Source organism: Hoplias malabaricus, chromosome 4, assembly GCF_029633855.1.
Source record: "Hoplias malabaricus isolate fHopMal1 chromosome 4, fHopMal1.hap1, whole genome shotgun sequence".
In the NCBI taxonomy this organism is placed as follows: Eukaryota; Metazoa; Chordata; class Actinopteri; order Characiformes; family Erythrinidae; genus Hoplias; species Hoplias malabaricus.
In genome coordinates, this window is record NC_089803.1 from 45,779,021 (window position 1) to 45,805,331 (window position 26,311).

The 26,311-nt window shown below is 47.1% G+C and overlaps 1 protein-coding gene and 1 non-coding gene across 2 annotated transcripts; one reads left to right on the forward strand and one right to left on the reverse strand.

The window, feature by feature from the left end:
- Nucleotides 1–832: 832 nt before the first annotated feature.
- Nucleotides 833–986, reverse strand: LOC136695754 (5.8S ribosomal RNA). The gene has a single exon (XR_010802352.1). It is a non-coding gene; the product is annotated as a 5.8S ribosomal RNA (ribosomal RNA).
- Nucleotides 987–17,400: 16,414 nt separating this feature from the next.
- On the forward strand, nt 17,401–17,952 carry LOC136695036 (antifreeze protein Maxi-like). The gene has a single exon (XM_066668853.1). The coding sequence runs from the start codon at nt 17,401–17,403 to the stop codon at nt 17,950–17,952; it is 552 nt and encodes a 183-aa protein (XP_066524950.1).
- Nucleotides 17,953–26,311: the final 8,359 nt, after the last annotated feature.

Sequence of the window (26,311 nt, forward strand, 5' to 3'; positions counted from 1 at the left end):
TCTCTCTTCAAAGTCCTGTTTCAACTTTCCCTCACGGTACTCGGTTCGCTATCGGTCTCGTGCCGGTATTTAGCCTTAGATGGAGTTTACCACCCGCTTTGGGCTGCATTCCCAAGCAACCCGACTCCGAGAAGCCCGACCTACCCGGGCGGGAACGCGGGACTCGCTACCGGGCTTTCACCGTCTATGGGAAGAAGCCACGTTCGCGAGGACTTGGTCCCGCGTCCGCACCGAGACGGATCTTACGGACTTCCGTACGCTACATTTCCCGGCCAACCCCGGTCAGGGGAAAGTGGGATTCAGCGCTGGGCTCTTCCCTGTTCGCTCGCCGCTACTAAGGGAATCCTTGTTAGTTTCTTTTCCTCCGCTTACTGATATGCTTAAGTTCAGCGGGTCGTCTCGTCTGATCTGAGGCCGCACACAGAGGTTTCTTATGCGGGGGCGAGGGCGGAGGCGGAGGGCCGAAGGCTAGGGGCGAGGGGCGAGAGCCCGGCCTGAGGCCGAACTCCGCGACACCCTCCCCCCACCCCGGCCGCTCGCCCGCCCGCTCACTCGCCCGCTCGCTGGGTTTAATCGGCACTCGCCACCCCCGCGTCCGACTGCGCGGAGCCCCGCTCGGGACTCGGGGAGAGACCGTAACGGACGTGGACCCGGACCTACTCGGCTCTCCCTCCGTTCCCTGTACGGAGCTCTCTCGCAACACGGGCCGCGTGGACTGGCTCGGAACCGAGTCTTCGTTTGGGAAGACGAAGGGCCGTTTTCAGGCCCTGCGAGCTTCCAGCCGCGGTCTCTCTCTCTCAGCGGGGGCGCGGAGACCGATCGATGGGTAAAGCGACCCTCAGACAGGCGTGGCCGCGGGATGGACCCCCGCGGCCGCAATATGCGTTCGAAATTTCGATGATCTGTGTCCTGCAATTCACATTAGTTAACGCAGATGGCTGCGTTCTTCATCGAAGCACGAGCCGAGTGATCCACCGCTAAGAGTCGTATCGGGTTTGTGCCCGGCCCGTTACAGGCCGGGCGAAGGAAGCCATTCGAACACGAGACAATGTTTGACAATATTTCAAGCCGGGTGCCTTCCCCCCCGTGGAGGGGGAAGGTCATTGAACCTGGGCGTCACCACCGGACCGAGGAGTTACGGCCCGGGACGATCGCCCGAGTAGGTGCCCGAGACTTACGTGGTTTAGGAGACCGGGTCTAGGCACCCGCCGTTCCCGGCGAGGCCCAGGGTTTGGTTCGCTGCGTTACGGGTCCCGGTCTAAGGCATTCAGGCGTGCGCTCAAAGCCAAGCTCTCCACCCCGGAGGGTATGAGCGAGGCCCGGTGGTACGCTCCCAAGTCCCCGCTTAGGGGAAGCGCTGGGTAGATCCCACCTAGTCAGGACCGGCGGGCACCGGCCGTCTCCTTCGGGTGTTTAAACGCATCCGGGGTTCGTGAGGCCCCTTCAACTCGCGCACCGGCCTTAGACTATTATACGGTCCGTCTCTGCGAAGCCAACATCGGGGTATTGCATGCGCTCTTAAGCTCCGCTCTAACCCCGTGAGGGGAAAGAGTTTCGCCCGGCGGTACGCTCCCGTCCACCACCACCCCCTGTGCCGGGGGGATGGGTTCAGGGAGATCCCAGCGAGGCCGGCGAGCACCGGCCAACGCCCTGGGGGTGAGTAAGCCCCTTTGACTCGCGCACGCACAATCAAGCCTTCAACGATCAATGGTTTTTTGGGTTTAACTACCCGGCGGGCGGCTCCGGCGCCACTCTTCCCCCCGCGAACGGGAGGGGCGGACCGGGGTACCTATGCACCTAAGGCGGTCCTCGCATAACCCCGAGTTCCGAAGCCGGCTCGCTACGTCCACCCACCCGGAGGGGGGAGAGACTCACGTCGGCCGACAACGAAAGGTACGAGGCTTCTGCGGTCCATACCTTGAAGGTACCCGCCGGGGGGGAGGTTCGGCCTCTCGAGTCCGACTCGACAACCGGCACGGACGGCGGGCGCCGACCGCGGCCAGGTCACCGTTATTGATCCTTCCGCAGGTTCCCCTACGAAAACCTTGTTACGACTTTTACTCCCTCTAGATGTCCGGGTTCGATCGACTTCCCATCGCCCGGAGGCGACCCCCGTTCGAGGGCCGCCCCGGGGACGGTCCGAGGACCTCACCGAGGCATCCGATCGGTAGTAGCGACGGGCGGTGTGTACAAAGGGCAGGGACTTAATCGACGCGGGCTGGTGACCCGCGCCTACTTGGAATTCCTCGTTCGAGGGGAATAGTTGCAATCCCCTGTCCCCAGCGGGGAATGGCGTTCATAGGATTGCCCGCACCTCTCGGCGTAGGGTAACTTACATGTTGAACCAGCCATTGTAGCTCACGTGCGACCCCGGACTTCTAAGGGCATCACAGACCTGTTATTGCTCCATTTCTCAAGTGGCTTCTGTGCCACAAATCGCTCTAAGAAGTTTAGCCACCGACCGCTGATTCCCACCGGGCGAACCCCAACCTTCAGGCCCGCGGTAAGCGGGAGGGCACCGGGGAGGGGAGAGGGAAGGCGAAGGACGGACAACCCACACCCGGAGAGCGGAACGAGGTGCGGACGGCATCGGGGAGGGAACCGAACGCGAAGGGGAGAGGCCGGAGCCACCCACTCGACGCAGAACTGAACCCCCGTCAACCGCATCACCCCCCGAACCGATCCGGGGTAGAACCGGACCCCCGCCAAAACCCCCACACCCCCACCCCGATGGGGACCCCCCGCGAACGGGGACCTTCGGGGATAGAGTCCGACCCAGGAGAGGGGCCGTGTAACTACTTAAAGGATGGGATCTCGTTCGTTACCGGAATTGACCAGACGAATCGCTCCACGAACTACCAACGGCCATGCACCACCACCCACAGAATCGAGAAAGAGCCGTCAATCTGTCAATCCTTACCGTGTCCGGGCCGGGTTAGGTTCCCCGCGTTGAGTCAAATTAAGCCGCAAGCTCCACTCCTGGTGGTGCCCTTCCGTCAATTCCTTTAAGTTTCAGCTTTGCAACCGTACTCCCCCCAGAGCCCAAAGACTCGTGGTTTCCCGGACGCTGCCCGGCGGGTCATAGTCGTTAACCCAACGCCGCCGGATCGCGGGTCGGCATAGTTTACGGTCGGAACTACGACGGTACCTGATCGTCTTCGATCCTCCGACTTTCGTTCTTGATTAATGAAAACATTCTTGGCAAATGCCTTCGCTTTTGTCCGTCCCGCACCGGTCTACGAATTTCACCTCTCTCGGTGCGGTACGAATGCCCCCGGCCGTCCCTCTTAATCATGACCTTTGGTCCGTCAAACCCACGAAATAGGACCAAGAGAGCGGTCGGATACCCCCCCGGCTCGGGGAACCGTGCGGCGGCCAGAAACGCCGGGCGTCACACCCGGGCGCCCCCGGCCCCACCCGGCCGCCTCGCCGAAGAGCTCCGACTCGCCCCCCATGGGAAGGCCTTATTCCATTATTCCTAGCTCAGTCCATTCAAGGCACGCTTCGGCCTGCTTTGAGCACTCTGTTTTGTTCAAAGTAAACGCACCGGACCCTTCCGCCCCCCACGTATTCACCGCGGCGGACGACCCAGCTAAGGGCCTCTCCGCGGAGGAAGGGAGCAGAGGACACCGGATGAGTAGGGACAAGGTCCCGCGACCTCCACCCAGAGACCCGCGGGGGGTCCCCACCCCGGAGAGGGGCAGCTTCCCACCGCGAAGTCCGGACGGGCAGAGGCCCGGCAGCCGGGACCCGTCCCCGGATCCAACTACGAGCTTTTTAACTGCAGCAACGTTAACATACGCTATTGGAGCTGGAATTACCGCGGCTGCTGGCACCAGACTTGCCCTCCAATGGGTCCTCACCCACGGACGTAGATTGAGTTCATTTCGGTCCCGAAACCTTCAAACGGGGCCTCGCACCGATATTTTTCGTCACTACCTCCCCGTGTCGGGAATGGGTAATTTGCGCGCCTGCTGCCTTCCTTGGATGTGGTAGCCGTTTCTCAGGCTCCCTCTCCGGAATCGAACCCAGATTCCCCGTTACCCGTGGTCACCACACGTAGTCCCGTAGACTACCGTCGAAAGTTGATAGGGCAGACACTCGAATGAGACGTCGCCGCCCCGAAGGGCTCTGCGATCGGCCAAAGGTTATCTAGAGTCACCAAAGCGGACCCGACCGGAGTCGGGAGGGGGTTTTTTGGTTCTGATAAATGCACGTATCCGTGGGGGGCGCCGAGGGGAAGGTGAACCAGTCACCGACCACCTCGAAACGGCACCCCCACTTCCAACGCTTCGTTTGCATGTATTAGCTCTGGAATTACCACAGTTATACCAAGTAACGTGTGGAGCGATCAAAGGAACCATAACTGATTTAATGAGCCATTCGCAGTTTCACTGTACCAACGCCCGTGTGTACTTAGACTTGCATGGCTTAATCTTTGAGACAAGCATATGATACTGGCAGGATCAACCAGGCCGATCCTCTGGTACTCAAACCCGGCTTGGGGAAAGAGAGAGAGTCGGTGGCGCGTGGAACTCGACCCCCACGAAGGAGGAAGAGACACGCACCGCGGAAAGGCTTTTCGAATGAGACCCCCCGGAGGTGGGTCTGCAATCGGGGGTTTGACAACTTGGAAAATGTACGATTCAAGGCCCGGACGGTGCAGGCTAGGGGCCGGTTCCTTCCCTCAATAGGATCCCGACCCTAAGGCACCACCGACTCGGACCTTTTAACGGACCCAAACTGTGGTGGAAATTAGACCGACGGATCGGCTAAGTCTCCCTCGGAACGATTCTGGGACAAGCGGACCCCCTATTACGGGGGGTCCCCGAGCCATAGAGGCTGGAGCACGTGGCGGGGAGGATCGTTCTAAAAGCCGGTATATTTCGGATTAGAAGCCTGCCCCTGGTGCTCCGGGTATGCCGCATTTCGAACGGGCGTAAAGGACGTCCGTTTAAGGGAAGAGAATGGAAGAGAATTTCCTGGCCCCCTCAAAGCGCGAGGAGGTCGGCATAGGTTTTACGGTACGTCCCCCCGGAGCCGTCTGATGTTCAGAAGACGAAGGGTTTTGCCCCCAATCTCGTAAGGTCGAGGGCTCACCACCGAACTTCCAGCCGCGGTCCTTGGTAGGACCGATACGCGGACAAGCCGCAAATCCTGGCCCCCTCGCAGTGCGAGGAGGTCGGCAAAGGTTTTACGATTCGCCCCCCGGAGCCTACGGTTAGTTTTCTCAATTTAAGAAGACGAAGGGGGTCGGGCCCGGGAACCGTAGACCGAGCGCCTCTTCCCCTGCGAACTTCCAGCCGCGGTCCGTTTAAAAAGACCGATCCGTGACACCTCTAATGCGCTCTTTGCCTCCGGCCGTTTCCAGCGCGGGGGCCCGGTGGTGCGCTCCCAAGTCCCCGCGGAGGGGAAAATCTGGGAGATCCCACATTAGACCAAGCGGAACGCCGGTCTTCGCCTCAGGGGTTTGTATGCCCCTTTCGACTCGCGCACGGGCAAGAGTTAGGTTAGAACGGGGACAACTGCCGGCGGGCGGCCCGTCACACCCACCCCGCAAGTGGGCAGGTGGTCGGTGGCCTGTGGACCCGCCGCTCGGATTCGTTTAGTAGGAACCATACGGGGTACAACCCTCATACGCTCGACCCCCTCACGCCCAGGGAAGTGCTCACCTCCCTGGGCATATATCGAACGAATCATCGGGATTGAAGGGGAGGCCACCCAAACCATCCCCTTAGCCCAGAGGGGTGCCAGTCCTCGGGCTTCGGTATTCGCATCACCGGGGTCTACGGAGGTCTCGACTTAGGTTTTAAACACATCCAGAATGGGGGGGCCGGATTAACCACCACCCTAGCCCAGAGGGGTGCCAGTCCTCGGGCATGTCACTTCGCATCACCGGGGTCTACGGAGGTCTCGACTTAGGTTTTGAAAACCTCCAGAGGGTGGGGACATATCTTATCCCCACCCTAGCCCAGAGGGGTGCCAGTCCTCGGGCATGTCAATTCACATCACCGGGGTCTACGGAGGTCTCGACTTAGGTTTTGAAAACCTCCAGAGGGTGGGGCCTGACTTACCACCACCCTTAGCCCAGAGGTGTGCCACTCCTCGGGCATGGAATTCGCATCAACGGGGTCTACGGATGTCTCGACTTAGGTTTTGAACACATCCAGGGAAGCAGAGCGGACATTCCCATTATTTCAAGCCCATCGGGAAGCCACTCCCTTGGGCATAGCGTTTCGCATCGCTGTTACCCAAACTTACGTCTGATTTAATGCCTCCCTAATATCCCGACGGCACCAGGCTGAGAAACCATATGCCCACAGGATTCAAGGCGTTGGAACCTCGTTCGCATAGCCGACAACGATGAACCTCCCTCGGACTCGCTACAAGGCTTGAAGGAGGTCCTGATTTTCTTAAAATCTCAGGTGCGGGACTTAGAAAATTTTCACTTTAAAACCACAGACCTCCAGAGGAGAGACCGGGCTTATCACAAACTTAGCCCAGAGGGCGTCACTCCTCGGGCTTGAAACTTCGCATCACCGGGGTGTATGGAAGTCTTTGGTCCAGTTCTGCCAGTGCTCGTTGTCGAACTTAGAAATATTTCTAATTTTTTTAGACTTCCAGAGGGGAGGCCGAGCATACCAACCCCTTAGCCCAGAGGACGTCACTCCTCGGGCTTGTGTATTCGCATCAACGGGGTCCATGGAAGTCATTTTAGACCTCCAGAGGGGAGGCAACCCAAACCATCCCCTTAGCCCAGAGGTGTGCCACTCCTCGGGCTTGTGTATCCGCATCAACGGGGTCCATGGAAGTCATTTTAGACCTCCAGAGGGGAGGCAACCCAAACCATCCCCTTAGCCCAGAGGTGTGCCAGTCCTCGGGCTTTAAATACGCATCACCGGGGTCCATGGAAGTCATTTTTGACCTCCAGAGGGGAGGCAACCCAAACCATCCCCTTAGCCCAGAGGTGTGCCAGTCCTCGGGCTTTAAATACGCATCACCGGGGTCCATGGAAGTCATTTTTGACCTCCAGAGGGGAGGCAACCCAAACCATCCCCTTAGCCCAGAGGTGTGCCACTCCTCGGGCTTGTGTATTCGCATCAACGGGGTCCATGGAAGTCATTTTTGACCTCCAGAGAGTGGGGCCGGTCTTACCACCACCCTTAGCCCAGAGGGGTGCCAATCCTCAGGCATGTCACTTTGAATCACCGGGGTCTACGGAGGTCTCGACTTAGGTTTTGAAAACCTCCAGAAGGGGGGGCCTCTCTTACCACCACCCTAGCCCAGAGGGGTGCCAGTCCTCGGGCTTCAGTATTCGCATCACCGGGGTCTACGGAGGTCTTCACTTAGGTTTTGAAAACCTCCAGAAGGTGGGGCCACTCTTACCACCACCCTAGCCCAGAGGGGTGCCAGTCCTCGGGCTTCGGTATTCGCATCACCGGGGTCTACGGAGGTCTCGACTTAGGTTTTGAAAACCTCCAGAAGGGGGGGCCTCTCTTACCACCACCCTAGCCCAGAGGGGTGCCAGTCCTCGGGCTTCGGTATTCGCATCACCGGGGTCTACGGAGGTCTCGACTTAGGTTTTGAAAACCTCCAGAAGGGGGGGCCTCTCTTACCACCACCCTAGCCCAGAGGGGTGCCAGTCCTCGGGCTTCGGTATTCGCATCACCGGGGTCTACGGAGGTCTCGACTTAGGTTTTGAAAACCTCCAGAAGGGGGGGGGTCCGCTCTTACCACCACCCTAGCCCAGAGGGGTGCCAGTCCTCTGGGCTTGAAACCCATCACCGGGGGTCCTCCGGATCACATTTGACCTCCAGAATTGGAAGGCCGAGCTTGTCACCAGCTTAGCCCAGAGGTTAGTCACTCCTCTGGGCTTGAATATCGCATCACCGGGGTCTATGGAAGTCTTTTCAAGGAGATCGGAACCAGCTAGAGCGCACCCCGCTCAGAGCGCACCTTCCTCGGCTACGGGTCCTTTAAGAGGCCGCAAGAGCATACTTACAAATAGGGCCCTTTAAATTTGCAGATTGAAACCGGGCCCGCCCTATCCCTATATAAAGTCCCAAAGTTACCCTAAATGTTAAAAAAAGACATGTTATGAATTAATAAATGTACATGAAACATGTATACATAAACAATAAAATAAATAATGAAATGAGAAATGCAGAAAAGATATCAATAAAATGTATGTAAAGCAATGGTAAATGTACAGAATATTACCTAGGTGGCTGACGACTGCGGCTAACTGAGTGCAGGTGAGGAGGAGGGAGCGAGGGGGAGGGAGGACGAGTTGACTGCACAGAACCTAGGCTACGTAAACAACACTTCATTAACAGCATAAACAAAATTGTTTCAAGATGGTGCATATGGTCGACATACTCCGATCGAATATGCGGGCAAGTTCAATTACACGAGTCCCATTCTCATGCATGTTAATTATCTCCTGCTTCGTTTCGATGGATATCATCCTCTTCTTCGTATCAGTTGACTTTGCACTTACGTTAATTTTCTTGGGACCCATGATGCACAAGAATAGTTCAGATTAAAATCACTAAACTCGCTAGCTACAACACTCACACGAGCCTTTGTTAAGCGCTTTGATACGTGCGAATGGTCGAGATCATGGTGTACACACTCTGCTGTTTTTGTCCAAGTAGTGGCTGAGGCAACTTCTCCCCATTTTCCCGCGCTGGCAATTATGGTTCCTATTCCGAGTGAGAACGGAAAGATCCGATTTCGCACGATCATCGTCGATAGGTTTCAGCTATTAAGCTCGACTCGTAACTCGAATTGTTGCTCGTAAAACAAACAGAAATTTCGCTCTCGACGCTGCTTGTATCTTGAATTACTCGTATGTAGAGTAGCTCGTATCTCGAGGTTCCACTGTATGTATGCAATTTATTCAAATCTGTGCCATTTTGATCAATTTCCTTGCCATTTCTCTGTTGATTGATAAGGATTTGTGGAAACATAGAAAAAAATTTCTTTTTTAGACCTTGTGACTCATGCAAACCCCATTATGTGAAAGAATAAAGAATGCAAGACATTAGAGTTATTTGTTTATTTAAAAACTCTGAAGTATATTCAGGTAGCGGCTCATTTTATATATATAATGACATTCAAAATCCCCATAATTTTCCATTGTTTTTAATGATGACTCAAGTTTACTGCTTTATAATATGGTCATTTCTAATACGTAGTCCATAAAACCAACAGATATCAGTTCAGTGTGTACCACACTATGTACCTATGAAATATGAAGTAATTCTACTGCATAGTTTTTGAGTAAATGACATTCAAATGTCCCATAATTTTCCATTGTTTTGAACATGTGTCAAGTTCACTGCTTTATAATATAGTCATTTCTAATAAGTAGTCCACACAACCAACAGATGTCAGTTCAGTGTTTACTATTGTCACATCCTGGCCCTTTCTTGTTTGTTTTCCCCCGCCATGTGGCTCTGTCTGTCTGTTATTGTCCATGCCTCCGCCTTTGTCCCGTCATTTTCCCTGTTCCCCTGCCAAGTCCAGTCCAGTCCCCTGTTAGTCCTGTCCAGTCACCATTTAAACCCTCTGTCCAGTCTCCTATCCATTTCCAGTTCCCAGTCCCATCACCTGTCCTGTCACCATTTCACTCTAGTGTTCAGTGAAATGTCCAACACCCTGTCCAGTCACGTGTGTCTGCTCCTGTTCTGTCTCCGAATTTGTCCTCAGTCTTCTCTCGATTCCCGTCTCTTCTTTCTAGTCCTGTCCAGTGTCCGTTTAAGTCGAGTCCCTTGTCACCAGTTCCATTTCCTGTCTTATCATGAGTCTTCTAGTTTCTTTTTTGTTTTGTTCTCCTGGCCCCTCCTGCGCCAGCTCCTGGGGAGTCTAGCTTTTTCGCGCTCTGGGAGTTGCGCGTCTTGGGGGGGGGGCGTCTGTCACATCCTGGCCCTTTCTTGTTTGTTTTCCCCCGCCATGTGGCTCTGTCTGTCTGTTATTGTCCATGTCTCCGCCTTTGTTCCGCCTCCTTGTCATTTTCCCTCGTTATCTGTGTCAGGCGTCTCTTGTTTGTTCATGTATTTAAGTTCCGCTGTTGTCACTTCCTGTGATCGGTCATTTGTTGTTGTTTGTTTTGTTTGTCGTTCTCTTACACGTTTCATGCCCCAGTCCTGTAGTGTTGTTTCGTGCTCTTTTCCTATGTTCTAAGTCGTGTTATTTCGTGTTTCTCCTCAAGTCCGTTTGTTTTGTTATTTCTATAATAAATTATCTGTGTTGTAGCGAGTGTGTCCGCCTCCGTTAGTCCACCCTTTAAGTCCCCATGACAACTATACTATGTACCTATGAAATATGAAGTGATTTTACTGTATAGTTTTTGAGTGAATTTTTAGAACTTTTGACTTATTGAGCACTCCATATTGTTGTAACCAAGTACATCACACACTACAATGACTGTGTGTGTGTTTGTGTGTGGGCACTTGTATGTATGTTTTTTTGGGGATGGCCACTCATGGTTCATTTACAGCATACAATGTGTTTTCCCCTCATTTTGACTGGTTTAATTTTAATATGTTTTGTTTACCATCAGGAAATGGATTATATCTGCTTGGGGCAAGATGTAAACATCAAAAAAACCCTCTATAGCCGGATCGACTGTGGAGACTACAAGAAATTTACAAGTGAGCTGCTTCTTGTGACCTTTGGTAGAGAAATCCTGGCCTCACACTCTCATTTTTAAAAATGGTTTATCATTTGAGCACAGCAGCTACCTTTTATATTTATATAATATCTTTAACTTACAGAACAAAAGGAATTTTGGAAATACTGGGCATGCCAATGTAATGGGTTATCTACTAAGAACGTCCATGCAAATTAACATAGCAATTTCATAGCTAATATGTATATATTAAGTAATATGTACATAACCATCTTTTTTTTTATGTGCCTTTTGTATGAAAGTCTGTCTGCTGGGGGGGCTTTTTATCCTCCTGTTACAAACTGACTCATTAGGTCAAAATAATGTCAATAATAATAATCAAAAAGGTAAAAATAATGATTTTTTTTGCTTAGTATTCTTTCTATCAGAGGGATAAACAAATGCATTTGAAAATCATGTAATATTTTAATTGTTTAATTATGTTGAGCAAGTTAGTTTAAGAACTGCATTTTTAATGTAACCTCTTAACTAACGTGCAGTACATTTAAAGAATGGCTTTCACATGGTGTACAGTTTACCACTGCTATTTCGTGAACAGGAGTTTGGCAACTCCGCATATATTGGTGGAGGCATTTGGTAGCATGGGAGTCAGGCTGGGGTGGAGGAGGGGAGTAATCAATGGAACTGGACATAATTAATAGTTCAAAATAAGTTTGAGTTTATAATTTAAATAAAAATGTAAGATGACTTTTTTGTCACAAAGCTGAACAATGAAGACAAACTTTGGAAAAAAAAAGACAATGCGTTGTACAAATTCCATCCTCTTAGATGGACTTATTTTTTCAATTCATGCTCACATAATTTAACATTATCTTATATATAAAATGTGATATACAAAATATCACATAACTTGTAAATGAACTGTGACAAGAAATTTCATTGGTTGTAACATTGTCTTTTGTGTGTTTAATTGTCTTTACCATGTATGTCAGTTTTTTTGTGAATACTGCAGTTATTTTATCTCATTTACATTACTGCAAATGATCAAATGAAAAATTACTTTATTTGTATTGCAGTTGTACTGCATTATTGTATTTGAACTGCATAAAGCTTGCAACAATTGTAGTATTGTATAAACCTGCAGTTTTTTTTGTGTCCAAAAAACTGCATTTTACTGCAATTTAAAGTTTTTGTGTTTTGCCTTGATGAATTATGCAGTATTTTCACAGAAAACTGCAGTCATTTTTTGTAAGGGTTTGGACTCGCTATAATAGCGCGGTCGAAAGTGAAAGCTCAGGCAGATACAAAAGCTGTGCTTTCTCATTTGAAGCGGCTGGGCTCATCGGCCAATTTAAAGAAGAGCTTTCTAACCCCCAGCCAGAAACTTTCTTTTCTTGGGTTAGAAATATGCTTGCTCTGCGGCAGAGCATGTCTGTCAGAGCGCAGAATATGTGCACTTCGCAATGGCCTCGCCCGGTTTCAGCTGGGATGCAAACTGCGCGTTCGCCAGTTTCTCCAGCTGTTGGGCCAGATGGCTTCTTCGATAGTGGTGTTCCGCTAGGTTTATTTCTAATGTGGGCATTTCAGCGCTGGCTATTATTCCATCACCTGATTGCCTCGCGTCAATTAGGGAAAAGTATAGTTGTGAGCATGCATGACAGCGTTGTCCCTTTGGAGGGAGTCCCGCCTGTTGTGTCAGGGCTCGCCGATAGGCAGAGTTTTGTTTCGCAAAACGGTGACGACGGACGTGTCCCTAACGGTTTGGGGGGCAGTGTGTGACCAGGTTGCGGTGAAGGGGGCGTGGTCTCTGGCAAATCGCTCACACTACATCCAATGCTTGGAGCTACTGGCAGTTAATCTAGCCTTAAAGCAGTTTCTCTTGGTTCTGTGTGGACAGCATGTCCTGGTCAGGACAGACAACACCACTGTGGTGTCTTATATAAACAGCCAAGGGGGGACACGTTCCCTTCCTCTGTTGAAGCTGCCCCAGGCCCTTCTGTTGTAGAGCAATCTCCACCTTCTGTCACTCAGGGCGATGCATATACCAGGTCACCTGAATCTGGGGGCAGACCTCCTCTCCAGAGGGGACCCTTCAGCGCGGGAATGGAGAGTCAGTCCTCTGGTGGTAATGCAGATAAGGGATCGGTTTGGCAAGGCCAACGTAGATCTCTTCGCATCCAGAGAAAACCCGCATTATCCTCTGTTTTTCTCTCTAACGGACCACAGCGCGCCCCTGGGAGTGGATGCATTGACACACCCGTGGGCCAACACTCTTCTCTATGTATTTCCTCCAGTAGCTCTTATATTGCCAACACTGGAGAGGGTGCACCAGGGGAACCTGTCCCTAATTGTGGTAGCCCCCTGTTGGCCATCGAAACCATGGTACGCAGAGATAGTCAGTCTCCTTGCAGGAGACCCTTGGCCTCTCCCTCTTCACAAGAACCTCCTGTCTCAGGCAGGCAGAGAAATAGTTCACCCTCGACCAAAGATGTGATGTCTCCACGCTTACCCGCTGAAAGATCATGGCTCATGGCTTACCCTACAATGTAGTTGCCACTATTCAAAGTGCAAGGGCGGCCTCTACAAGAGGTCTGTATGCATTTAAATGGCACGCATTTGAGCTTTGGTGTCAGGAGAGGGAATTGGTCCCTTTCCAATGTCCCATTGTTGAAACTTTAACTTTCCTTCAGGAGTTATTTGAATGAGGGCTCTTTTTCAACAATAAAAGTCTATCTGGCAGCTATATCAGCCTGTCATGAGGGCTTTGGTGGGTCGCCAGGAGCACACCCCTTAACCATACGTTTCATGAAGGGGGTGAGGTGCCTAAAGCCTATATCTAGGCCTACTGTTCCTCCCTGGGACCTGTGTATGGTACTTAGTGCACAATGTGCACCTCCCTTTGAGCTGCTGGTGCCTGGACATCAAGTTTGTTTCATATAAGACTGCTCTACTCCTAGCTTTAGTATTTGCAAAATGGATGGGTGACCTCCACGCACTGTCAGTGCATCCTTCTTGTACCCAGTTTGCACCAGGGGACACTATGGTGACTCTGTGTCCTAATGCAGCATATGTGCCAAATGTGTTTTATAGCTCACTGGCTTTTGAGTTAAATTCTTTCTCTCCTCCTCCGTTTTCTTCTGAGGTGCAGCAAAGACTACACATGCTCTGCCCCATGCAGTCACTGCAGACATATATTATTCGTACTCAGGATTTCCGTAGGTGTGACCACCTACTGTCTGTTTTACTAACCCAGTTCGTGGCAGGGCCTTGTCTAAGCAATGTCTCTCTCACTGGGTTTTAGAAGCTATTTCTATAGCCTACAGCAGCAAAGGTATGGATTTACCAGAAGGGGTGAGGGCTCATTCCCCAAGAGGAATAGCTACATCATGGGCTCTTTTTAAGGGTGTCCTTAAAAAGCTGGGCATCGCCTCATACATTTGTTTGTTTCTATCGCCTGGATGTGCTGGCCTTTTCTGTAGCTCTTGCTGTCCTTTCTATAGGGTCTAACATGCACTAGGCTGCCTTGTTGGTTCTGTTTCTGTTTCTCGGGGCGTGGATTTAGATCCCATACAGCTTGTTTTGTACTGAGTGAATTGACTGATAGGGAATGTGAGGTTATGCATATAACCACTGTTCCCTGAAGAAGAGGAACGAGGTACAACAGGGGCTGCCCCGCTTCACTATTAGCTCAGTGAAGATCAGCATCTTGAACTGAGGAGAGACGCTAGTGTCCAGAGGTTATAGGTGGGGGGCGGGGCGGGCCCACCTACCCTTGTCACTATGCATCATCTGCCTTGCAGGCGTGATTGGAGGTGTCTTCAGCCAGATATGGAAGAGGCATAATATCCCATACAGCTTGTATTGTACCTCGTTCCTCTTCTTTAGGGAACAGTGGTTATATGCATAACCTCATGTTTTCATTTGTATTTGCTCTTTAATGGTTTGAATGAAAAGTACTTGGTGGTCAGCACCCCTGTATGATCTTTAAAAATAATTTTATATTTTTAAATTAATATTTGTATAGGTTGCTTCATTAAAATTCATAATTCATAGACTTACTGAGCATTCGCAGCTTCTGTTATGTACCTGAAGAAGAAGTACAAAACAAAGTGCAGTGTTTTGTTAGAGATTGAGTAGTCTCACCTTGTCAGAGTTTCAATGGCATATCTATTACCTTTCACCACTTAAAGTGGCCAAGAACAACATATTTTTGCAGGAAAAAAAATGGACTGACATGCAAAAAGACCAATCACAAGTCAGCTATTTTGTCATGAGGTGTAGACGGAAGTGATAGCCAATCAGAAAGCAACTAGAAAAGCCCTGATAGTGAGGCCAACTTAACACACTGAAAGTGTCAGACACTTTGTCTACTAGTGGGGGGAACGTCTGTGGCTGAGGCTAGATGCTTGTGGTTATAAATAACCTTACTGTTTCTAACCTTCTGGAGCTTCATTTTATAGGTTTATAGTGACATTTAAGGTTAGGTTTAGGGTTAGCATTAGATTCAGTGTTAGGTGTTCCCATTTCTACCCTTTTGTATTTTATTGTTAGGTGTATGGTGTAGTTTAGAGTTAGGGTTATCTCAGCCACATACACTCTGCACACAAGTTGATACAGTGTACTACTGTCATGGTAACGAGGAGGTGGGCGTAAACGTGTTGTGGAGTCAATAATTAGTCATGAATTAATCATTCATTAATTTTTAATTAATTTGATTAACTTCACTATGATTGATTTGCTGAGCATGTAACATACAAATTTATTTAAGAATGAGATTGCAATTACCATGCGTTAAAAATGAGGTACTTTTCTTTGATTTACATATGACTTCAGTGAGCAAATTCCACACATACACAAAGCACACTCCTATAATATAGAAAAGTTATTTATTTGGATAAACAATACAATTCATAACATGGAATTAATAATTAAAGTTTCATATTGGCAAACCAATACACTTATATGACCTGCAATGAAAGAGAATTGATATATGTGGAGTGTGTTAACTGAGACTTAAGAGGTAAAATATAACTAGTAACTAAAGGGATGTAAAAAATTATCAAAAGACTGATTTTTGATGTGCTATTCATCGGGCTCCCTTCAGCACAGAGTCTCCTGCTCATTGGAAGACTACCCCTTCGAGTATTTTCACTTGGATCTGATGGTGGCGCAGCAGGTAGTGTCGTAGTCACGGAGCTCCAGGGACCTGGAGGTTATGAGTTCAATTCCCGTTCCTGGTGACTGTCTGTGAGGAGTTTGGTGTGTTCTCCCCGTGTCTGTGTGGGTTTCCTCCCATGGTCCAAAAACACACGTTGGTAGGTGGATTGGCGACTCAAAAGTGTCTGTAGGTGTGAGTGTGTCTGTGTTGCCCTGTGAAAGACTGTCACCCCCTCCAGGGTGTATTCCTGCCTTGTGCCCCATGATTCAAGGTAGGCCCTGGACCCACCGCAACCCTGAACTGGATAAACGGTTACAGGTAATGAATTCACTGTCAGAATTCCAGGACTGCCAGTTGCATTCTGATTTGTTTCTGTACATCCAAGTATATGCACTTCCGTGTACTTGTATTGGTTAGAATATGATTTGTGAATTCCACACTGAGAGAAGTGCAACTGAGAAAAATTGTAATGCAAGCCAAAATGGATTCTTCAAAAATATTAAATTCATAATAGACGATTATATACAGAAATATTGTGTTTATAATCACGGAGCAGAGACATGTACAATAACAAACAGAGCCATGTGCTTAGTGAGCACATGGCAGGGAAAACAGACGAGAGAACAAAGGTGTGACAGGTGCCCCCTCCGAAACCTGCAACTCCCGGGGTGCATACACCTAGACTCCCAGGAGCTAGCACAGGAGAGAGAGTACAAGACAGGGCAAGACAACAAACCTACAGGAGACAAAACTCAGGACAAGACAGGAACAGACACAGCAGCTGGGGACACGACAAGACTGGACAGGAGATTGGGCTCAGGACAGGATAGTAGACTGACAAAGGGGAGCGACAGGAGACAAAACTGGAGAGCAGACAGGGGACTGAACAGGTGACTGTAAAAAGGGATCAGATAAGACTTGGGACTGTAGAGGACTAGACAGGATGGGAGTGGTGACACAGGACTTAACAGGAGATTGGGGTTGCACACTGGACCAGAACTGAGAAAAGACTGGGGACTGAACAGGTTTAGGAATGGGAGACAAGACTGGGGACAGGACAGAACCAGAGATGGAAGACTGGACAGGGGCATGTGACTGGACAGAGGACAGGACAGGGTGCTTGACATGGGACTGGACACTGGATGGAAATGGGGACTGGACAGGATTATAAACAGGGGACTGGAAGAGAGACAAGACAGTTGACGGGACTGAGGCTGAGTACTGGGACAGGACAGGACACTGGACAGGTGACAGAACTGGGATCTGGGAATGTACAGAAAACTGGATGGGAACAGAGGCTGCAGACAAGACAGGTGACAGGACTGAGGCTGGGTACTGGGAGAGGACAGGGGACTGGACTGGAGAAGGAACACTAGACAGAAAAGGGGACTGGACAAGACTTGGCATGGGAACTGGGACCAGAACGTTTACGGGGACAGACACGAACATAGTGACAAGGACTGGGACAGAGACAATGGCAGACACAGGTACAGGGATGTGGACAGAGACAGGGACTAGAACAGGGACAGAAAGAGGAACAAAAATTACTAGGGAGTGCCCAGGACTGGCAAAAGTCTGAGGTAATGTCTGAGACGCCAGCCTGGGCATGGTTCTAGGGATCGGCCTTGAAGTCCTTGGGGCCGACCTAGGGGCACAAACTGAGGTGGACGTGGCTACAATCACAGGTGAAGAAGCGGCCGTGGCCACAGTCACAGGTGCAGAACCGGCCGGGGCCACAGTCACAGGAGCAGGAACAGGAATGGCTGAGGAAGCAGCCATCGCAGGAACCGGTGCAGCTGAGGAAGCCGCCATCGCAGGAACAGCTGAGGAAGCCACCATCACAGGAACAGGAGCCGCCATCACAGGGACAGGAGCTGCTGTGGAAGCCGCCTTCTCGGGGACAGGAGCGGCGGAGGTCACAGCCATCACGGGAACAGAAGCGGCAGAGGTCGCCACCATCATGGGAACAGAAGCGGCAGAGGTCTCCGCCATCAAGGGAACAGAAGCGGCCGGGTTGGCCGCCTACACAGGGACCGGAGCGGCCGGGTTGGCCGTCTTCACAGGGACCGCAGTGGCCGGGTTGGCCGCCTTCACAGGGACCGGAGCGGCCGGGTTGGCCACCTTCACAGGGACAGGAGACCCTGTGGAGATGCTCTGAGACAGGAGGCCCTGCGATGACATCCACGGAGACAGGGGGCCCTGTGACAACGTCCACAGAGGCAGGGGGCCCTTCGACGACGTCCACGGAGGCAGGGGCTTGTGCTGCTCACAGGGCACGTGCTGGAGCTGTAGAGGGCTTAGGAGGTATGGTGGACGCCCTCTTGTGGGACTTCCTTAAGGCACCCCTGTTAGCCTCACCTCCTTTGTCTTGGGGTTTGAGGCTAATAGCACCTGTGTTAATGTTTTGTGGAGCAGGAACAGTCAGGTAGCTAAAATACAGTTTACATTGTAGTAGGGAACCTTCACAGTTAGAATTGCCCTCAAATTCGGCGGGAACTCCCATAAAAGATTGCAAAACGGCAGGTTGATCACCCACCATTACAGCCAGAGACTCCTCTATTTGTTTAAGGGCTTTTGCGAAGAAACAGTCTGTGTTAGCTGCGTCCTTATATTGGTTCGTCATTCTGTCAGGATCACGGGGCGGACTGACGGAGGCAGACGCACACACTAAAACACAGTAAACTCTTTATTTATAGAAACGAAATATAACAAAACAAAGACAGAGACTCCGGCAAAAACAAAACGAGGAACAGACGAGACACAGACTTGGGGAAACATGAAACAAATCGTAATGAGGAAAGAGAACGAGCGACAGACAAGACAGACAGACAGACTGGAGCGAGCAAAACAACAACGGAGGAAACAACAAAGGTGAAAAATCGGAGAACTGTGGACACAGACAGACTAGACTGAGTAACATGACAACTGAGAAATGACAACATGAAACGAACAGAGGAAACAAAACAATGACAAAGGAAATAAATTGAGGACCAAGGAAACAAACAGAAGGAAACGAATGACCAACAACCAGGAAGTGAAACATGAGGACTTAAATATCTAACACAGAAAACGGACACCTGGAACAGATAACGAGGGGAACGGATTACAAATGACACTGATGAGGAGGATGAACAAAAGCAGGACAAGGGCGGAGACATGAACAATAACAAACAGAGCCATGTGCTTAGTGAGCACATGGCGAGGAAAACAGATAGGACAAGGGCGTGACAGCTGAGTGTTGGCTGTTGTGGTACTTAGTGCCTGAGGCTGCCTGTAAAAGCTAAACAGGTGTTCTGATACGTTGTGCTACCTATTGATAACTATCCAACAGCAGCTCTGGGCATGCTCAGACCCACAATTTTTAATGTTTTCATGGCAAATGTGTTTTCCTCTAGTTTTAGCTTACTATTATTAGCTTCAGCTTTCCAAAATTGTACATTCTGAAACAAATATTAAAATTTTATAGATTTATAAACAATGTATTATCAATGTGGTGACCTTTCACTACCTTATGTTTACCCTCATAAGGGTATTTAGGCTGTGCATGTCTCTTGCTGTGACCTGTCGATTTTTAATTTGCTCACACATTCACACAGACACTTTTACACCCTCTATAGAATTTCCTTACTCATAATTTTCTCAGCTAGACAAAGGATTAAAAACAGTGGACATATAATTCTGTTGATAAATATACACTCGTGCAACACTTTTCATCCTGGTCTTGCATTTGTGTCTAAGATCTCCTCAGTGAACATGGTGTAGAATTGGTTCTGGTCAATACAAACATAATAAAGAAAGTACAATAAAAAAGACTTTTCAAACCTGACAGTTGATAGGGCAGCTGAGTTCTCATTGGCAAGTTTCCAGAATGACAGCCAGGAAGGAACACACCCTAGAGGAGGCGCCAGTTTTTCACATGGGGACACACCTATGGGCACTTTGGAGTCACCAATCCACCTACCAACGTGTGTTTTTGGACCATGGTAGCAAACCGGAACACCTGGAGGAAATCCATGGGGAAAACACACCAAACTCCTCACAGACAGTCACCTGGAGTGGGACTTGAAATCTCAACAATGCCATCCATGTGATCATCACAACCATGTGTAGCCGTGCCATCCAATTTTTTATTTTTTTTTTTACAGGTATTTCACACGACTGAGTTGTCATTTCAATTTGTTATGTCAAAATGACAAATACTCAGGTTCAGTTATCTAGCCTGTACATCCTAAAAATATATTTAATTCACTGATGTCCAAAAGGGTTTATAGTCAGATGTTCAGATTGTGAACATCCAAAGATGTCCTATACATACATTCAGATAATGAACATGTCTGGCACATTCACAGTCATCCAGCTGAGATCTTTGACATAGGTTCAGATAGTAAACTCATATTGCTCATACGCAGATGTTCAGCTAAGGTCCTTGACAGACATGCACATAGTAAACCTGCTTGCATGTCCACCACACGTGCAAAAATGGTTCTGGACTGACTGACTTGATACAGACATAATCTGAATGTCTTTTTGTTGCATTTTTGCTGGGTAATGTGAGACATATCCTATTAGCAAGACCTGGGACCTCTCATATTTGAAGGGCATGCATTCCCGATTTACATGGATCTGGCACCACTGCATTTTTATTTAGAAAAAATACCACTCCATTATAACACTCGCAACAAGTCCAATTATAGTATGCACTGCAGCCCACCCTTGTCCCACACCCTCTGTAACAATGTTACAGAACTCAATGACAATAATGAAGCTCAGGACACATCATATGGTAGAAAATGTGGGTATCTGTTAGCTAAAATAGCTTAGTGTTGTTGTTAACTTTTGCTGTGTTGTGAAGACAGGTGATGGAAAAGAATCTCCACAGACACGGTTAAAAGTGTAAATACATCTTTATTCACCAAAACAGAGTCTTACGGGTTCTTAAGGATCCCGTGAGAGTAGTGTTCAATTCAGCGCTCAGATTCTCTCTAGATTCTCTCTATATAGAGCAGATCCCCTGCTCTATATGCTTCTCCCACCTTTCCAAATAAGGCAAACATAGAGGATAGTTTACATTTGCATGTTCTTAAGGGAGGGTGTAAAATTGATAGTTTCCTGCCCTCACTGAGAGCTTATCCTAAACATTTCTCTCTGTGGAACACAGACACATAGCATATGGCTGAACATGAAAAACACAGTGAAAATTTCTTAATACTGCACTTATCAGGCCTTCTGATTAATATACCTCATAATTTCCTCCCTTCGAGACTGTTAAAGTCTCGTAAAATTTTAAGCAACCCATACATGTAAATGTCATAACAAGTAAGTGATACCTTCCTACACACAATTTTAACATCACTTGCATTATGATGTAACAGAATTTCATGGAGTGTGAAGGCGAAAAAACCTGTCCTGCAGCCATCTTTCTTGAAAATCCTTCAAACATTTTAGACAGGAAATATTCCCTCAACGATCCCTTCTGCCTAGGCGATCACAAAACTGTACTCAAGTCCAATTAAATTTATTCTATATGTGTAGGGAGTTGACTTAAGTAAATGTATATAAAAATCTCAGAAAATAAAATCAAACCAATGTCCAAATTCAGGCTGGTCGACCCATCGGACCTTCCAATGGACCTGTCCCTACCTGACACACCCCTTGGCCCTAACATCGATAAAACAAAAAAAAATGAGATTTAAATACACTTACTCAGATTACATTTCATCAGTCTATAAATCTTCATAATACACAGTTGTTACAATTTTTAATATCACTCATATAATGGTTTATCACTATCAAAGATTATTAATAAACAATTCAATAGAAACATGTGACATAATATTGTCTTTTCAGCAATTTTGTCTTCTGATGTGATGTTGATGACATATTGAGCTTCAGCAAGTCTTCACCATTCTGTTTCAAAGTCCTTCTGTTTTATTGTCCTCTTTTGATTTTTTGGATCCCTGTAGCATTTCAGGAATCTCGAACAACCATCCTCCCTTACAGTGATCTTCCCCCCTTTTCTTTCTGGAAGAAAGAAACAACAGCCAGTATCTTTTGCAAAAAGGACAGATGCAAATAAACATCAAATAAAACTTTAATAATAGTAATACTAATGGATTAATAAGTTTTATAAGCTACAGTGTATACTTCATCCTACAATCTTTATAATTGATTACTAAATAATAAACCTAACAAAATAAAATAATAATGTCATAAGTGAATAGAAAAATATATAATAGTGGATATTCAAAATGGATATCTTTCCACCAGATTGTTTTCCAACATATCCTCCTCATGTTTGTCTGAGTCGGTTCTACTTAATAATGGCATCTGTACTTAATCTCCAGGCATTACAACTCCAACCCATTTCAAAATCATAGCTTTTGCACAAGTTAACAACAGTGTACAAAAACAAAACATTATACACACTGCTAAAAGAGCTGCTCCAAAAACTTGAGCCAACATTGCTCCCCAGCTGGCCACCAACGTCAAAAGACGTTGATATGTGGTTGAATGTTGGTCGTGACGTCGGATGACCAAAATTTTACGTCAGGGTAACGTCTAATACCGATGTTAAACTGACGTAAGAAACTGACGACATATGACACTGATTTTTTGTTAGTTTTAAGTCATGATATTATGTAACCACAATCCAACGTCTAATAAACGTCATATCCTCATGTCAAATAGACATAAAATACTGAAATTTAGTTGTAAGGTATGGTGACCAAATCCCAACGTCTGAATTTTAACGTCAGTTCAACCTGCCATTCTAACATCAATAGACGTTGATAATTTGTTGGTTTTAAGTAGTGATGTTATGTAACCAAAATCCAACATTTTCTAAACGTCACATCCTGATGTCAAATTGACGTAAAATACCAACATTAAGCTGTAAGGTATGGTGACCAAGACCCAACATCTTGTAAACGTCAAACTTCTAATGTCAGATCAACCTGCCATTCTAACATCAATACACATTGAAAATATGTTGGTTTTAATTTGTGCTGTTATGTAACCAAAATACAACATCTTCCAAAAGTCACATCCTGATGTCAAATTGACATAAATGACCAACATTAAGCTGTAAGGTATGGTGACCAAATCCCAACGTCTGATAAGCGTCTGAATGTTAACTTCAGTTCAACCTGCCATTCTAACATCAATAGACGTTGATAATTTGTTGGTTTTAAGTAGTGATGTTATGTAACCAAAATCCAACATCTTCCAAACGTCACATCCTGATGTCAAATTGACGTAAATTATCAACATTAAGCTGTAAGGTATGGTGACCAAATCCCAACGTCTGATAAATGTCTGAATTTTAACGTCAGTTCAACCTGCCATTCTAACACCAATAGACGTTGAAAATTTGTTGGTTTTAAGTTGTGATGTTATGTAACCAAAATCCAACATTTTCCAAACATCACATCCTGATGTCAAGTTGATATAAAAAAATGCCAACCTTAAGTTATAATATAGAGTGACCAAAACCCAACACCTGGTAAACATTAGACTAACATCAATAGACGTTGATATTTTGTTGGTTTTAGGTCGTGGGATTTAGTACTTCAAATTTAACATCATCTTGATGTAAAATACCTACATTAATTTGTTAGGTATTGGTAATCAAAACCCAGTGTATGATAAACATCATAATCTAAATGTCAACTCAATGTGACATTCTAACAATATTGGATATACTTAGTTGGTTTAAGATGCAATATTCATTCATTCATTCATTTATTAAATGTAACTGCTTATCCACTTTAGGGTTGCAGTGGGTCTGGAGCCTACCTGGAATCAGTGGGGCACTTGTCCTTCACAGTGCGACACACACTCATTCACACACTTATACCTATGGACAGTTTTGAGTAGCCAATTGAGCTACCAACATGTGTTTTTGGACCATGGGAGCAAATTGGAGCACCTGGAGAAAACCCACATGAACACAGGGAAAACACACCCAACTAATCACAGACAGTCATGCGGAGCAGGGTTCGAACCTACTAGTGATGGGAATTTCTGCTCTTTTGGCTCGGCTCTTCGTAAAGAGCCGGCTCTTTCGGCTCCTAAATGGCTCTTTGTTTTACCACTTATTTCCACTGGTACAGAACAATATTAACTACATTTTACATGACTATATGGACAAAACATTTTTGTTCAATATTAAAAATATTGCAATGGCCAATTGTTTTTATGGCTGTCTTGTAATAACTCACTGATAACTGCACTCACACATTCAATTGTATAAATAAGTGGGTTTTATTTAAACACCTTAATAAAAAATCACTTGTAAACTCTGAAATATAGCCAATGGAACCCAAAAGATAGGTATTACAAAATAGCTTATTAAATTAAATAATCATCCATTTCTGGGTAATAAAATAAACACATACTCTGCAAAGTGCAAAACAGCAGCATTCAACGGTAGTGATTAAAACAACCACAACTGTCAACAAACATTTAACTGATTTAACATTTTCTTCTCCTACTTTTTGGATGGCAGATTGGCATTCAGGAAAACCAAGTGTCTTAACTTGGAGGGGTTGATCCGGTTTCTTCTCTCTGTTATTATCTGCCCAGTTTTTGAAAAGATTCTTTCAGAGGGTACTGATGTCGCTACAATAAGATAAAACCATACTTCCAGCATTGCATCCTCTGAGGGAACTCTTCTTGCAGTGTCCTCTGTGGCTTGCTCGTTGTTCTCTGATTGGTTGAATGACAAGCCTTAGAAAAATGTCTCGGTCTTAGACGGGAACCGGCTCTCATCGTTCACTTACAAGAGCCGGCTCTTTGAACCGGTTCGTTCGCAACGGACACATCACTAGAACCTACAGCTGCAGCACCCTAGATTTGTGTGACAGCGACACTACCTGTTGCAGTCCCAAGTTGAATTTTTATAAAAAATTCCAAACATCATTCTGATACTCTACCATACTGAAATTAATTCATTCATTCATTCATTGTCTGTAACCGCTAATCCAGTTCAGGGTCGCAGTGGGTCCTGATCTTACTCGGAATCACTGGGAGCAAGGCAGGAACACACCCTGGAGGGGTCGCCAGTCCTTCGCAGGGTGACACACACTCATACATTCACACCTATGGACACTTTTGAGTCGCCAATCCACCTAACAACATGTGTTTTTGGACCTTGGAAGAAAACCTGAACACCTGGAGGAAACCCCTGTGGACACAGGAAAAACACATCAAACTACTCACTGTCACCTGACGCTCCAGGACCCTAGAGCTGTGTGACAGCGACAGTACCTGCAGCACCATCGTGCTGCCCCAAGCTGCAATGTTAAGAAACCAAAATGTCTTCAAAACATTATTCTGATGCCATATTGACATAACATAACAAAATTCAGTTGTGAGATACCATGACCAAAATGTAAAATTATAGAATAAGAAATCATTAAAATAATTTAAAATTAGTTTTAGGAGATCAAAAACTACTGAGATGTTCTTCAGTGGGCAATAATCTGAGCAGTCCAATGGTGGACCAGCAGTGGCCTACCATCAGTGGGTTACCAACGTTTTCAAGCCATTTGACAGGCATATGCTTGCCGTCTTAAGAATACAAAACACACTATTAATAAATGCTGTAGCGGGTTTGCTACTGTATTGTAATGTATTTTTTAATACAGTATTTTACTGTGTATTGTAATGTATCTTGGGTAACAGACTGGAAGCAGCAATGAAGCAACTAGCTTTACAGTATTTCACTGTACTGTGAGCTGGAGAGGCTGAGGACTGCAAATGGCATCTAAAGGTGAGTAACTTATTTACACCATTTATTTATCACTTATTTTATTGTTTTGACAACGTAAATATAGCTTAGATTGTTCCAAAATTACATTCGTGTTTTGCCCCCCCCCCCCCCCCCCCCCATTAAGCAATGGTACAATTAATTTTTTTAACGTCAGTTGTAGGCCTCACTACAAAACAAAACCAGAACAGGACAAGTGAATACTTTTCGTCCAAATAAAAAAAGAGAAAGAATTGTGTTTTTTTATTTCGTTACACCCCGACCCTGAATTGGACAAACTTAAAAGATAATGATGATGATGATGATGATGATTTGCGTTAATATTGTTTTATTTTATTTAAATTATTTTGTTGAGGGTGGGGCGGTTAGCGAGAACGGGGCTAACGGTTCCCTGGGGGCGGGGTGACGAGAACAGAGACGGAGAGAAAGAGACAAAACGTATTCAGAGGCTGCAAGCGTCATCGTACTTTAGGGATTTTGGAACAAAAGTAATGAGTAAATGTATGTTTTAATCATACAGCTCTAAACGTTTCCAACCACATTTAACCAGATAACTCCTGTGGAATTTGCACACTTGTTTGCTCCCAAAAAATGTTAATGTATTATCGTCGCAGATATCGTCAACTGGTGCCCCCCCCCCCCTCAAATTAGTCCGTTGGAGGGGATTGGAGCCGGAGATATCACCAGTTTTGTGACGGCTTACAAGCAGGAGGCTGAGGGAAAGGTAGGAGAGAAGAGGTGGGAAGAA

Bases quoted from the DNA above. Each gene is read 5' to 3' on its own strand.
- LOC136695036 (XM_066668853.1), top strand. From the start codon at position 17,401: ATGGTTCTAGGGATCGGCCTTGAAGTCCTTGGGGCCGACCTAGGGGCA.